The sequence below is a fragment of the Achroia grisella genome, unplaced genomic scaffold (genome assembly GCF_030625045.1).
Source record: "Achroia grisella isolate CSIRO2021 unplaced genomic scaffold, CSIRO_AGI_Agris_v1 utg146, whole genome shotgun sequence".
NCBI lineage: Eukaryota > Metazoa > Arthropoda > Insecta > Lepidoptera > Pyralidae > Achroia > Achroia grisella.
Window position 1 is genome coordinate 870,491 of NW_026712636.1, and position 15,320 is coordinate 885,810.

Here is a 15,320-nt window from a genome sequence, read left to right on the forward strand (position 1 = left end):
ATGGTAAGTGGTAACCGTCGCCTATAAACAGCACCACGGATATCATGTTATCATATGCCCTTTGTGACCATTCATTCGTGACCATTATGGCGAAATAAATGTCATGCGTCTGCAGCCTGTAATTTCCCCACCTTATCCTTACCCTTTAACCAAAACACATCTTACTAAGCAACGCAATCTGTTTGACGGCTGTAATAGAAATAGGTACCAGCAGACGCAATCGTCTACCTCGGTGGTAAATAAGTCAATTGCTTTATTATTTCGTCTTCGTAATTTCTATATTCTAATTAATAAAACGTATTTTTACTCAATTATTTGACGATAAAAATGTTAAAGAACAATTATATTTACTTGTTCGATAGTACACTTTTAATAAAAAAAAAATGTAACAAATTACTTACTTTGCCACACGCAACGCCAGGTTTGTTTGGACAAGTCATGTTCACTGTTGGTTCTTCGTTGTTCGGGCACATACATTTGCCTTCACTTGTGTGCGTAAGACCATCTGGACATAAACAACTGAAAGTATTAGCTGGGCCTCCCAGACATAACGCATGGCAAGCATTACTATTATTCGTACAAGCGTTGCTTCCTTGCTGGACAAAATGAGCAAACACTTTAAGATCCATAAGTCCAGTGAAGGAGTCGTTAATAGTAACAATGTCCAAACCAGTATGTTTGTCGGCATAGAATATAGATTTTGCTTTCCAATCATCCCAATACATCTTATCTTTCAGCACAGCTATAGCAAATGGATGTGCCACTCTCTCGTCGTTCCATAAAATACGCTTAAAATGCCGACCATCTAAATCAGCGCTAGCAATGTAATCTTCCATAGCATCTACCCAGTAGATTCTTTCAGACATTTGGTCAATTGTTATACCATTAGGCCAATGGACAGTCGGTTTTTTAAAAAGCCTCGTAATGTCCGAACCGTCTAAATTACATCTAGACACTGAAGGGTTACTGCGGTCCCAATCGGTCCAAAACAAGTAACCAGCTTTCGGATGTACAGCAATTCCACGCGGCTTAGATAAGACTTTAGAGTCCAAGATTGTGACTCTCATTCTTCCTACATTGTTTAAATCAGTTCTTACAGCTTCAATCTTATTGCGTCTACCGTCCACGAAAAATAGGACGTTCGAAATCCAATCCAAAGCCATGCCTTCAATGCTAGCTAAATCACTGCCCACAACAACCTCTTCCGCAGTGCCATTGTTGAAGCATTGACGTTTGATTTTGTCACTGTCTATGTCAGCCCAATATAAGCAATTATTTTTCATGTCAATTTCAATAGCTACAATATTCTTTTGGTCCGAAACTAGTGTTAAAGTGGAATTATCTGACAGATCGATACGTGCAACTTTGTCTCTTAATGCAACGATGAGAAATTCCGTTGGTTCCGCTATAGGACATGCTACTTTAACAGGGGCGTACGGCATATAAGCGGGAGAGACACAAACATCGCCGTCTATCTTTCTATAACCCTTTGTTCGCATATATGACTCTCCAGGGCGACAATCTGATGGTATGGCATATGGATCAAAGTTTACAGACTTATTACGGACGCATTCAACTCCAGAACGTTTAAAACCAAAATCGCATTCGAAATCTCGTCTGCTGCATTCGCATATTTCCTTTTTAACAGGCCTGTCATAGTCCACGCCGTTATAACAATTCGAGTTAGGAATACGCCGTTGGAAGGTTTCCCTAATACCGAGTACGCAGGAAACTAAAGAGTTGAGAGAAGTTGGCGACCAAAACTTGTAATCATCAGCGGTGCAGTTTCGCTCGAATGTGTTACGTAAATCGATGGTAATGATAATCCACTGATGCTGATCGTTCGCCGAACCGAACATTGTAAATGTTGTTGTGTTCTCGCCAGGCTCGGTCATCAGCCCGTATATACGAAGGTCGTCGTCATTGAACCTAAAAATTAACGCATGATGTACATTTCGTGACAACAGAATTTTATTGTACGATATCGAGGAAAATGACTCACTGATAAGAGTGCCAGTCGATGCCTTCATTCGTCGAGTACAGTATCCTTCTTGTTTCCCCACGTGATTTAAAATATTTAACAGCAACTAATACACCACCGTGGTCTCCATAATTAAAGAAGTAATAGTCCTTGAGGATCCTCTTCCATGTAAGGCCGGCATCTCGACTGATGTACACCCCGGGAATGCCTTTAAGGGATTTGCCCATTACGCCTGTAGCCATAATAATGCCCGGTGCTGACTTTGAACTCATTATACTGGCAGATCTGTAAAGGATTAATAATCATAGATATTGAATATACATAAAGATAATATTTTGCATATAAAAATCGATTAATGCACTACTAATGATCAGAAGGAACACATTAACCTAATTAAATGACTGCGCGATACAAACAATGAGTTTCTACAGAATGATATGGTTTCTAATGAGGTGATTAACACACTGTATATACAAGCTAGTGAGCAAAAAAAACTTATATGAAACTGAAAAACAACTCCATCCATATTCCGTGCAAAAAATAAACATGTGCAAAGCTGGTTAATCATCTACACTGCTTTATTTACACGGTTACACTCTCCGTTATACCTTATGATTTATGAATTTGGGTTCAAAATTAAATGAGATGGCATACGGGAGTAACCGAACCTATTCTACTATCGTACCTTAACCCATCCGCAATCACATTTCCAGGAGGGCTGTGAACAATTTTAGTTATGAACAGATTTGCATAGTAAAGTTACACGAAATGGACATAGAATTGTTTTTAAAAATAGTGCCTATCTGTATACCTAGAGAAAATATAGTCTTTATTTATTATTCACTATCAACATCATCTTTGAACGGGCTTCTAGAATTAAAAGTAAAATAGTTTAAAAATAACTTTGGAGTCTAACAAAAAATCAAATCTATTAGTTTACATTTTTTGACGACCTTGGTAGTCTAGCGGTCAAGCACACCGCTTTACGTCCGATGGTCGCGGGTTCGATTCCTCGCACGGCACTAACATTTGTATTCATGAGTATGATTGTTTGTATCGGTCTGGGTGTTTTCTATGTATAATATGTATGTATTTACGAAAAAAAAAGAAAATATCTATGTACTTTATCGGTTATCTAGTACCCGTAACACAAGCTTTAGGTAGCTTAACTTGGGACTAGATGACGCTGTGTGAATTGTCCTGAGATTATTATTTTTTTATTTTCTTAAAACAAATTCTCATCTCCCCTCTTAAGGAGAGGTAATGGCAACTTACCCCCGGCAGAGGCATAGTCAGCCGGGGTTCAGGGCCTCAGGGAGAGAAATTATTAAATTTATTATTATTATTAAATTTAAGCACATATCGTAAAGATATAATTAGTCTACTCTAGAATGTCTGGTAATAGTTTTCAATAAAAATGAAAGAATTTAATGTCTTATACCAACTATATTGTGGTAAATTTTTCAATGGCATGGCCAACATGTAACGGGGATTTCCTACGCTCTGATAATATACAATTTTTTAACATAATTGCAGTTTCTGCGCGCGTATGTAATTGTAAACTAAATATCACACACTTAGATTTTTTATGTTCTATCAAGTTTCAATGCATCATTTTTATATTTCATAAAACAGTATGAAGCATTTCAGTGAAATATGGTATTTAAGAGATAATTTGTAACTAATGCAAACTAGGGTGTGTATACTATTTTATTTAAAGAGTACATAATTAAGTTTTGTCTGTCGAACATGTATATTTAAACAAGTGTTACTAACACGATAATACTAATAATAAACGATATACAATATCACGGCTGTCATAACAATGCACTAGATTCCGCCTCATAAGTGCTGATAATACAACACAACATGATTTTCTACAAATGTGACAAAGAACCTGTGACAAGAACGGGCCCCTCCCCGATCTTGTAACAGGTAATCACATGTGTGATGTGTCGTCGACATGTAAGGTTATCCTCCCTAGTGTGACGTCACATATTTTGATATTTGCATTGTTACACTAGTAAATTGAGTGTAAACACGTCAACAAAACAGACGTTATTCGTTAAGAGCTCAAATATTTTGTTTAGATTTTAGAATGTGACATTACGACAATGGTAACTAACGATGTGCTAGTGTTTTAAATTTGATTTCTTCCTAACTTGCGCCAGAATATTAGTATTTTTTACCTAATGACATTAAAATGCCATATATATGTTATTACTATCTAGCATAATGTAAGCGCTATTCTTGATATAGTAATAACATATTGTATGCTAATAGTAGGCAGACAGCAAAAAAGTACATCACAACGTGTGTGACTAATAATACTAAAAAAAACTCCACATTACACAAAGTTTATACACAGGGAAGGTGTTAATAGTAACTTGGAATAGTGGCGGTATTGCTAGGAATATACCACGTTAGGTCGACCTCCCGGCGGCATCCTGGAAACCATCGTGGTAATTCCCGGTGAACTCATTAAAATGGGCTAACTGACCTAGCTTCACGCTCATCCTGTCATCCTCCACTGGTGCCCTGCCAGCGAATACCATTAGCATAGGCGGGTGCTCCATACCATATTATCATTCTAATCCCTGTCATAAAATATTACATAGAAAAAGTAGAATATATATGAAAAGACTGACTAAAATGCAATGATTTTTTTCTATTATAAGCAGTAAAACTGTCTTAGAAACAACTTAGACACGACGTTTATTCAACTAGTGTATAGTTGAATAAACGTCGTGTATACGTGTTAGTAATCTCTTGGTAATTGCTTACAGTTACAGTAATTTTTATGCATTTATTAAGTGTACTATATTCATAAAAGACAACAAAAAATACATAAAAATATATTTATGTTGCCACAGTTACGAACGGTCATAATCATAATAAATAAATGATATCACAAAGTGATATAGTTTATTACCTAATGCACACAAGAAACTCAACTCTGACCTCCCAAACGATGTTACATACACATATATCATGTTCAATTACATTATCATTTCATACCAATGTCAATGTATCAAATTTTAGTAATCATTATATTAGTTTAGACAGTAAACAAGGTCAGTTATTTTTAATCATCAGGTCGCAATAAAATAATTTAATGAAATTATAGTTAGTCATAATCCAATTAGTCAAGGAAGTATTTCGATCTATGTCGTTTTAATCCGAAAGTGCGAACAGACTAAAAACACACCTCAAAAAAAATTATGCAATATTTAGAAAGCGCTTGAGTGTTTACAAGAATAATCAAAATGAAATAATTATCATGTATAATTATTTCACGATAACAGAATAATTACAGAATTACAAAGTCATTTTTATCAGCAATAAACAATTTTCGATCTTACACAGACTTGTTAAATCAGACTCTAGTAGGAATTTCATTTCCACTTAAAAACAATACAATTACATATTATTAGAAGTAGTTATACAATGAAATTTGTTGAAATATCAGTAGTTAATTAAGTATAGATATAGCTATGTTTATATACGTATACTATGAAGGTGTGCTCATAAGTAGGGCTGTTCCGATACCTATAAGGTATCGATACACTTATGAGTATCAAAAAAGTATTGATATTTACTCATATTGCCACCGATGACATCCTTTATACATTTATAAAAAATCTAATCTTTTGATTTTCTGCCATTTTGCTTTTCGGATGTAAATTTTTAGAGCATCGTGTATCCTTTGAGTGACATTTATTTTTGTAAGTCATCAGGTATAACTTCATCGCGATGAAGTTTCCCTTTATTTATAAATATTGATCTACTTCGATTTGATACTAAGTTTACTTTTGTTACCGATTAAGTATCGCAATATTGAATCGATACTAAAATTATTCGATATCAAAACAAAAGTATCGAGTACCTACTCCTTATTTACTTGTATCGAAACATCCCTATTCATAAGTATCTTATACATGTGCGTTAGCCTTGTAAAAGTAGATTAGGTATTTATATTTACCTTGTTACTGGATACAGTTGACTGAATTTCTGACACAAATGTAGACTGCAGGAATTTTCAACTTGACAGTTCAACGGTTTACCTACAAATATAAATGGAAATAATAATAGTATATTTATTTTAAATAATAATTAGTGGTCTTAAGTAAGTAAGTTAGATGATCTTATTGCTAGCAATGTACCATGTTAGGTTGACCACCACGCGGTTCCTCCTGGAAGTCATGGCGATAAATTTTTGGTGAATTTGTCAAGATGGGCTAAATGGCCTCATGCACATCTTATTATCCTTCAGGATGGTGCTCCGCCAGCGTAAACCGTTTGCGCAGGTGGGTGACCATTCCATTATCAATCATAAAAATATAATTAGTCAAATTACAAGATAATCATTTACAGATTGGAATACAGTTAAGAACGGAGATTCGCCACAATATACAGAACTATATCATAACAGGGTTCTCATAGCTAATTTGGTTGCAAGCTGTGTTGAAATGTATTTTTTTAAATAAATAAATAAATTTCTTGGCACTGGGTTCAAAATAAGCAACTCTAATTGGCTAAACGCCTTAGTGATATACATTTTGTGCACAACAACACTCATTTGGCAGACACATTGTACAATCAACGTAGGTGTATAATACAACGACGACCCAAGGATATCATATGTAATACAATGTATGAATTATTTTTGTATAAATACTTCATAATGAGCCGGCACATCGTTTTAAAAATTCATCTAGATATATGTGTTTCTCCACCCGCTATATGAAAGCGTTCGTATTAGTACAAGAAATGACAACTGTATGGTAACTAAATGGCATATCTATATAACCATATATTATAACTATAAAACAACTGAAACAGTGATTCTCTAACATCCGCCACTGGTGCCCTACCAGGTCAGACGGGTACACCATTACATATTCATCCATAAAAAAACAGAGCCGAAAAATAATTAAAAAGAAGATATACATAAATATAATAGAAAACTCCTCTGAATAAGAAGAAAAACGTCCTGTTTCGAGGTCGGTTAATCAAAAAATTATAAACACTCGATAGCGTCTATACAAACTTTATCGCACTTATATCTCATAAAATTATAAACGCAGTAAAGTTTTTTATATTTACCATTTTCGTCTTCAGTAGGTGGATTGATAGGTGACCACGTGACACCATGATCGAAGGTTATCAAAGAGATAAGGTGTTCCGGTCCAACAGTTCCCACCAGTGTCTTCGAATGAACGCGAGACGCTATGTAAACGCCCTTCAACCCTTCCACGCGATACAGATCAGTGAATGGATCCTCTGTTACGTCTCTGCAACACACATTATATATTATATATCTGCATACAACATACATATTATAAACACTGTTTATAACTTTTTTCTCGGGTGTTTATAGTTGAAGTTATTTAAGCTTTATTTAAGTCATTTCCCGTTTATATATTGTGTTTATTGTAAACAACCATGAAGGTCGAACACAATTGTACAGATTATATAAACGGGAAAGAACGGAAATAATATTGTCATAGTACATATACTTATATGTATATATACGATACATATTATATTTATAACACCAATCAAACTTTGCACATCAATTATATTTCAGAGTTTTTCTACCGTTACTTTAATCTATTTATACGTATCCTAACATGAGGTTTTTTATTGTCTGACGTTTTTTGTCTCTACACGAGTATTAGTAAAAACCTGTAAACGGATTTTAGTGGGATTTTCACTAGAATCCTAAATACCGGCATAGTATCTCTCGTTTTTCCTTTTAAAAGTCTAAGAATAGTTCATTATTTAAAAGTAGTATATACTCATAACACGCAATAAACGGATTTTAATGGGAATTTCACTACAATCCTAAATACTGGCAAAGGATCTTACGCTTCACCTTTAAAGAGTCTAGTAATAATTATTTTGATGGGGTTTTCATTAAAGTATTGACCTTAGCCCATGTCAAAGGTTGGATACATATAATCACACAATTGGCTTTCCAATTTGTTGCTTGCTGAGTTTACCGTTGGTCGTGTGATCCTCTGTGAGATTCCGGTTCGCCGTCGAGTCTCCAGAGTGAGCCCCGCAACTGGTGCCCACTTGCGCAAATTGTTGAGAGCGATACAGTGCGTAATCCAACTACACAAAGTGTACTTTGTTTAGTGAGAGAACGCGCTAGGATTGCAGACCGAATTTGTTGACGCAAATTCGTTGCTGCAATCCACTTGCGACTGTCTTACAGTGCGATCACCTGCCCTTTCAGGGCGGAATTCCCTACTTTTCGGTAGGTTCGTCGTGGGGTTCCAGCCCCCACACCACCCTCTTCCACCCCTCCATTCCCCTTTCCTAGTACATCACCCTTTCGTGTCGTGATGTCGCAAAGGGGCAAAGCCCCCAGGAAACCTCCTGACAGGGGAGCTCCCCGAACAGTTGTGCGTCGGGATCTGAGGAACCCGACCAAGCTGGTCCCCGCCACTGAGCTGGGGACCTTCCACGCTCGCCCGGCATCCAAGGGCACCCCCTCTGCCCTCGCGGGAAGCGGCAATGATGCCGCCGACCGGGAACCAGGCAGAGGGGAAAGATGCGCGCAACCTGGCCCATCCAAAAGACGCGCACCGCCGTCGCCGACCTCGCCCGCTAGAGGCGACAAACGGAGGGACATAGAGGAGTCCCCCCCCCGCGACCTCGACCTAGTGAAGGCGCCGCCGACGCCGAGAATCCGGCTCGTGGACAAGGGCTACCAACCCCTACCGTCCCAGTCGGGTACCGTGCGGCGAAAGCCCTCACCCCCTCCGCGCTCACCCTCCCCCCCGCCGGATAGCGGGAGCGAGGAGGAAGGGGAAGACAGGCGTTTTTATGGCGACGTACATGCGTCGCCTGCGACCTCGCCTGAGCCTTCGCCAGCACCCTCGCGTGTGCCCTCGCCGCTACCTCGCTCCTATACGCTAGATAGGGGCGAGTATGACGCCACGTCATATGCGGCACTCGAATCAGTGCCACAATCGCCCGAGCCGATGCTCCCCCCCGTCCCCTCGCCTAGAAAGAGAACCCCGCCGTCATTCGCGGCAGTAGCGGCGGGTCCCGCCACCTCGGCCCCCGCCACCCCAGCCCCAGCCACCACGGGTGCTCCGGCACTCGCTCCGCCCCTCCCCTCTCAGACGAGGAACGCCGACGCAGGCGCTGAACCCGCCACAGGGCGAGGAAAGTACCCCCCCATAGTGGTAGAACGCCTCCCTAACTGGACGCGCCACTTCGACCAGCTCAGGCGCGTCCTGGGGGAGGCTCCAAATGCACGACCCTTCGGCAGTGGGGTCAGATTCCTACCAAGGACGGACGACGAATTCCGAGCCGTCCAGAGATACCTCATAGAAGCCAGCGAGAAGGACCCAACTATAAGTTGGTACTTCTACAGTCTGGCCTCGGAACTGCCCACCAAGGTGGCGATACGGGGCCTCCCCGCCGACACCCCCAATGAGAGGATAGTGGATGCCCTACAGGAGAAGGGATTCTGAGTGCGACTGGTGCGGGGTATTCCTGCCCGTCGCGGTCGTCCCGGCTGTATCTTCCACGCTCAACTCGACCCCATGGACAGGGATGAGCTCGCACGCTTATATGCGGTGGACGAGCTCCTGTACATGCGTGGCGTCGTCGTTGAAGCGTGGAAGCCGGCATCTGTGTTGCCTCAGTGCCACAGATGCCAGGCATTCGGCCATGCGTCGGCCAATTGTCACCGGCCCGTCAAATGCGTTCGCTGTGGTGGGGAGCACCCGGCGGCGAACTGCGACAGGCCGCGTGACCAAAAGCCGACCTGCGCCAATTGCGCAAAGCCGCACACCGCCAACGACCGGAAGTGCCCGGTGTACAAAAGAGAGGCCCGGCAGAGGGGAATCAAACCCCGTCCCCCCGTCCCCACTGCGACGTCGATGGCGCCCACGGCGCAGCAACGGCGGCGCAACAATCCCACCGCGGCGCCTCGTACATACGTCGCCCAGGCTCCCCCTCCCGTAATAACGGTCGAGGAAACCGCTGGCGCCAACCTAATGGCGCCGGCTAACGAACCGACGCAACGAGGCGCCGACGCCGGTGCAATTAAAAAGCGCCGCCGCCGAAGACGCGGCAAGAAGAGGCGCGGAGATGAGCCAGTGACGGCATCAACCCCAATCCCCTTCCTACCTGATCCCACCCCAATATTTGCGTACAACGCACCCCCCTCCCTTCCCATGCATGCCGTCCCAAATCAGGGCCCGCGTGCAGCGCCACGTCGCCGCCAGGCGGCGCCACCGGCACACAATGTGCCGAGAGTGGCTTTCAAGCCGCTTTTGGCGGACGTAAGACGCGCACCTCCCGCGCCTCCCACATACACCGCATACCCCGCGCCGCGTTCGGCACGCGCCGCGCCCGCCCCCTTCACACAAGCGCCCGTCGACAGAGCACTGAACATGCTTATTAGCCTGTTGACGGAGCTGCTTACTACGCTCGCGGCCGGCGCGGACACAAAGTCGGCGGCATTAAATGGATTGGCCAAAATCCAACAGTACACAAATGGCGGGTACTAGCCTGCGCATTGTGTACTGGAACCCCGGGGGAATAAAGGATAAAGTCCAGGACCTCCGTCTCCTAGCTCGCACCCAGGATGTGCACATCATACTCCTGGGTGAAACGAAGCTCACAGAAAAGGAGACGTTGAGGGTGCCTAACTACCACGTGTATAGACGCGACGAAACGTCACCGGCGGGCATTGCGTACCGCGGTACGGCGGTACTAGTCCGTCGGGACGTAGTCCACGTGGAGTTAGAGCGCCCCGAGTTCCGCGTCATGCGCTCCATAGGAGTCAGCATCAACGTCGACGGCGCGGAACTGAAGGTCCTGGCAGCTTACCGTCCCCCGGGACTGGAATTCAGCCCCTCCGATGTCCGGAACGTTCTGGATGGGAGGAGTCCCACCCTGCTTATGGGCGACCTAAACGCGAAGCACACGGCTTGGGGTTCCCGTCTGTGCTCGCCGATAGGTCGAAGACTCCTCCAGGATTCGCAGATCCACGGGTACGAGGTGTTGGGCCCAGCGCACCCAACCCACGTACCCTCAAATCCCACACATAGCCCAGACGTTCTGGACATTGCCCTAGTGCAGGCTGTGCCTTGCCCGGTCTTACTGGAGGTGCTGTACGACCTTGACACACAGCACCTCCCAGTTCTAGCCACGCTTGACCTCTCCACCACCACCACACCGACGAGACCGTCGAGGCGGCGGATGGATTGGCGTGTTTTTCGCGCAGAATTGGAGCATCTACACCTCGACGGCGAACTATCATCGCCAGCGGGTGTCGAAGCCGCCTCCACACTCATAACGGAGCGAATCCGCACCGCAGTGGAGGCGGCAACTACCACAATAAACGTGGCTTCTCGCCGTCGAGAGGAATTGCCACACCATCTGCGCGAAAAACTCGCCCGGAAAAAGAATCTCCGTCGCCTATGGGCCCGAACCCGTTGCCCGCGGGTCAAGCGTGAGCTCAACTGCTTGGCTGCAGAGCTGTCGGAGGGAGTGCGGGATTGGCGTGGAGCCGCCTGGGATGGTGTCATATCCCGGGCTGGCGAACACGATACCGACCTGCACAAACTCAATCGACAGCTCACCAATGCACGACCCCCCGTCTGCCCGTTGCTTGACGAGACGGGCAGACGTCGTTACGCAGCCCAAGACCGGGCAGAAATCCTGGCACAGCACTTGGAGGGGCAATTCACGGCCAATCCAATCGCCGCCGACGCATCCAGCACTGTCGTCGAGCACCACGAGCGAGTCGTACGTCGCGTATGCGATTTCCGTACCGCTCCGTCGCCGGACGTAAACGAAGTGAGCTTCGTTTCGCCCGGCGAGGTAAGGCGGCTCGTCAGCCGCCTGCCGAAGCGCAAAGCGCCCGGAGCGGACGGGATCAGTACCGCAGCGCTCGCACAGCTGCCCCGTAGAGCCCTAGCGTGTTTAGCTAGGCTCTACAACGGTATACTCCGGACCGGCCACTTCCCTACCAACTGGAAGTTGGGTAGAGTCATAGTCCTCCCGAAACCCGGCAAGGACAAGCGCCTGCCGGCAAGCTACCGGCCCATCACTCTGCTCTCGCACGTAGCAAAGTCGTTCGAGCGCCTCCTGCTCCGCCGCCTGAGACCGACTCTGTCGCCTCGCGACGAGCAGTTCGGTTTCAGAGGCGGACACTCGACGACTTTGCAGCTGACGCGCGTGCTCCACCATATGGCTGTCGAGCACAACCGCGGCCACTACACGGTCGGCGTATTTCTCGATATAGAGAAGGCGTTCGACCGTGTGTGGCACGACGGTTTGGTGTCAAAGCTGCTCGACACCAACACGCCGTCAGCATACGTGCGAGTAGTGGACTCGTTCCTCTCGGGCCGGAGCTTCTATGTTTCGGTCGAGAACTGTGACTCTACCACACGCCCAATTGCCGCCGGAGTCCCGCAGGGCAGCTGCATTTCGCCAGCGCTCTACGCGACGTACACAGACGACATCCCCACCTTGAGGGATGAGCTCCGAGAGGGAGAGAGGGATGTCGTCCTCGCTCTTTTCGCCGACGACAGTGCCTTCCTTACGTCGTCTCGCCGAGCCTACGCAGCCGCTCGCAAAATGCAGCGGCTGTTGGACCTGCTCCCCGAGTGGCTGGATAAGTGGCGTACCACCGTTAACGTGGGTAAAACGGTGGCGCTGCTTACCCGCCCCGGGTGCAAATGCCCGCCGCCCCTCTTACTGAGAGGCCAGCCCATACAGTGGGAACGCACAGTGCGCTACCTAGGGGTAGAAATCGACCGGTCGCTGCGTATGAAGCCGCAGGTGGACCGGGTTGTCACCCAAGCCAAGGCCGCGCGCGCTATGCTGCGACCGGTCTTACAATCCAGGCTGCAGCTGCGGACGAAAGTAGGCATTTATAAGACCTACATTCGTTCGCGGCTCACATATGCCGCCCCCGCATGGTACGCACTGTGCTCGGCCTCACAGCGGCGGAGACTGCGGGTCCAACAGAACGCCGCCCTCCGTCTGTGCACAAATGCCGGACGGTACGTCCGTAATGACGTGATCGCCCGCGACCTCAAGGTCCCATCGGTGGAGCAGTTCGTCGTCCGGTTGACGCGCGCGATGTTCTCGCGCGCGGACAGCGGGCGCGAAGCGCACCTGCGCGACCTCGCCCCTCTCCACGCGCGCCCACCGGACGCCACTCGCGCGCTCCCGCGCGACCTACTCTCCACCGAGTGATCACGTCATTTACGTGACGTGGCGGCGTTAAGCCGGCTCGGCGAGCGACATAATGATTCCTGCCACACAACGCCCACAGGCGGCTGCTGAGAAGCAGCCGCCCTCCGGCCGGCCGGCAGGTCGGCCGGTAAAAGAACGACGCTGGGGTGGTTCACCCCAGCAGAATGCCCGGGCAAGGAGCGCAAGCTCGGGGCCCGTACCCAGCGGTCCAGTTAGGACCAGCGGACGACCCAATAATAATAAATATAATCACACTTTCTTTTTTAGGTGCCGAGCAGTGTTACTTTTTTCAAAAGTCAGTTGTTAAATAGGGTATTAACGAGAAGTAGAATGTAAAAAGTAGTCTGCGTGTTACAGCCGTCAAGCAGCTTGCTTTGTAAGCTCTTTTGATTGAAAAGTGCAGATTAGGTAGTCAAATTACAGAATAAGAGGCATGTCTTCTTATCCTCTGAAATGGCAACGTATGAGTGGTATCACGAGTGCCACATGATAACGTGATGTCCGTAGTACTGTTCATGTACATAGGCGACGGTTATCGCTTACCATCAGGTGGACCGTCAGCTTGTTTGGCATTCAAATTACATAAAAAAACATATTAAGTCGAATATACAGTTTGGAGTTTGTAATTAGAAAGCGTCTAACAATTTAGTTATACAAGGACGTATATTCACCTTTGTTGTTATGTTATCTAGATAGAACTTGTTTTGTAAAAATAAGGGCACTTACTCCAGCCAGCTGTCCTTCCAGTTACCATCTGGGAAATAGCACAGGACCTGTTCTAAGCTCAACACGAAGTTGTATTGCGTGAAATTGTTGTTGATCTCTGATACGTATAAGTGGGCGAGATTGTCTGTGTGCATTACCGAGACGAAGATGCGTTTGTCTGTTACATCAGCGATATGGAACTTTCTTAGATCTAGTTCGGTCTGGAACTCTGCTTTGAAGAAGGGACCTCTTTGGTGCGATATGTAGAGATTTAACGTATTTTTCTGTAACAAATTTGTAAAAAATATTATTGTGAATAAGACTTTACGATTTCTCTAAGTCAACTACGAATCATAATAATAACCCTGAAAAATTTCGCTACATGTCCAGTCCCAAACTTGTTTTATGAACATACTATACATAGATGTTATCCTCGAAAAAAAGATTTCCATGTATATATATTATTGTTTTATTATCCAATGTTCTTACATTGTTTAAGACTAAAATAATATACTGATTCATAAAAACGAAAACCTTCCACAAGTCCATTTAATCTCTTTGAGTGTTTTGACACAATATTTATTAATATAAGTTTTTATTAATATAAGTTTATTACATGTTAGTAACAATTTTATAAATAAGGAGAATATTCTTTTTGATTATACTTTAATTAAGTGGTAGGTTAGGTTAGGTATAGGTTATAATTATATATATATCAGATAGTCCTTTGTTTAGAATATAGGTAGTGATGATTAAAAATAACGTAGGACATAGACGTCTTATCAACAAATATATGCATACATAGATAGTAATATATCTAATCTATGAATTTCTATCACCTGCCACAGTTTTAGGTAAACATGAAACATTTTTTGTAAACAAACCTTATACTAATATTATGTTATTTATAAGAATCTCTCCACGCAACGTCTACATATTCATCTATTTCACACATTACTTGTAATTTTTATCCATTTATTTTCAATGTGTACAAATAATTCATCTATTTTATACATTACTAGTCATTTTAAATTTCCAAAAATTTTCTATGTGTACGAATAAATATTTTAAAAGTGTTCCGGTAGTATATAAAATTTGTATTTGTTACGTACATAAAATTTTGATTTAATAATAATATTGTTAAAAAAAATTCAATCTACGCTCATATTATAAAGAGTGAGGTCGGATTTTGTTATCAAGAAAGAAACTCCGCAACCCCTGCACAGATTTGCGAAATTCAATCACTGATGGAAAAGTAGATTATTCCAGCTTGACATTACACAACATATTATGTAAATATAAATAAAATCACAATGTGATGACCATTATGAGCACCTAGGAGAAGCCAGGGCGGGCTACTAGTTTACATACATTAGCAAGTACAAAGAAACAGACA

General features: G+C 44.3%; 1 protein-coding gene across 1 annotated transcript in view; it reads right to left on the reverse strand.

Annotated features, from left to right (window-relative positions):
• Positions 1-15,320, reverse strand: part of LOC131855529 (sortilin-related receptor-like) — a 42,913-nt gene that overhangs the window by 14,700 nt on the left and 12,893 nt on the right. Inside the window, exons 5-9 of the mRNA XM_059206803.1 lie at positions 13,946-14,208; positions 7,088-7,275; positions 5,964-6,045; positions 2,003-2,266; positions 402-1,929 (exon numbers count right to left, since the gene is read on the reverse strand). Of these exons, the coding sequence (XP_059062786.1) occupies positions 402-1,929; positions 2,003-2,266; positions 5,964-6,045; positions 7,088-7,275; positions 13,946-14,208 (2,325 nt within the window). The remainder of the gene's footprint in view (positions 1-401; positions 1,930-2,002; positions 2,267-5,963; positions 6,046-7,087; positions 7,276-13,945; positions 14,209-15,320) is intronic.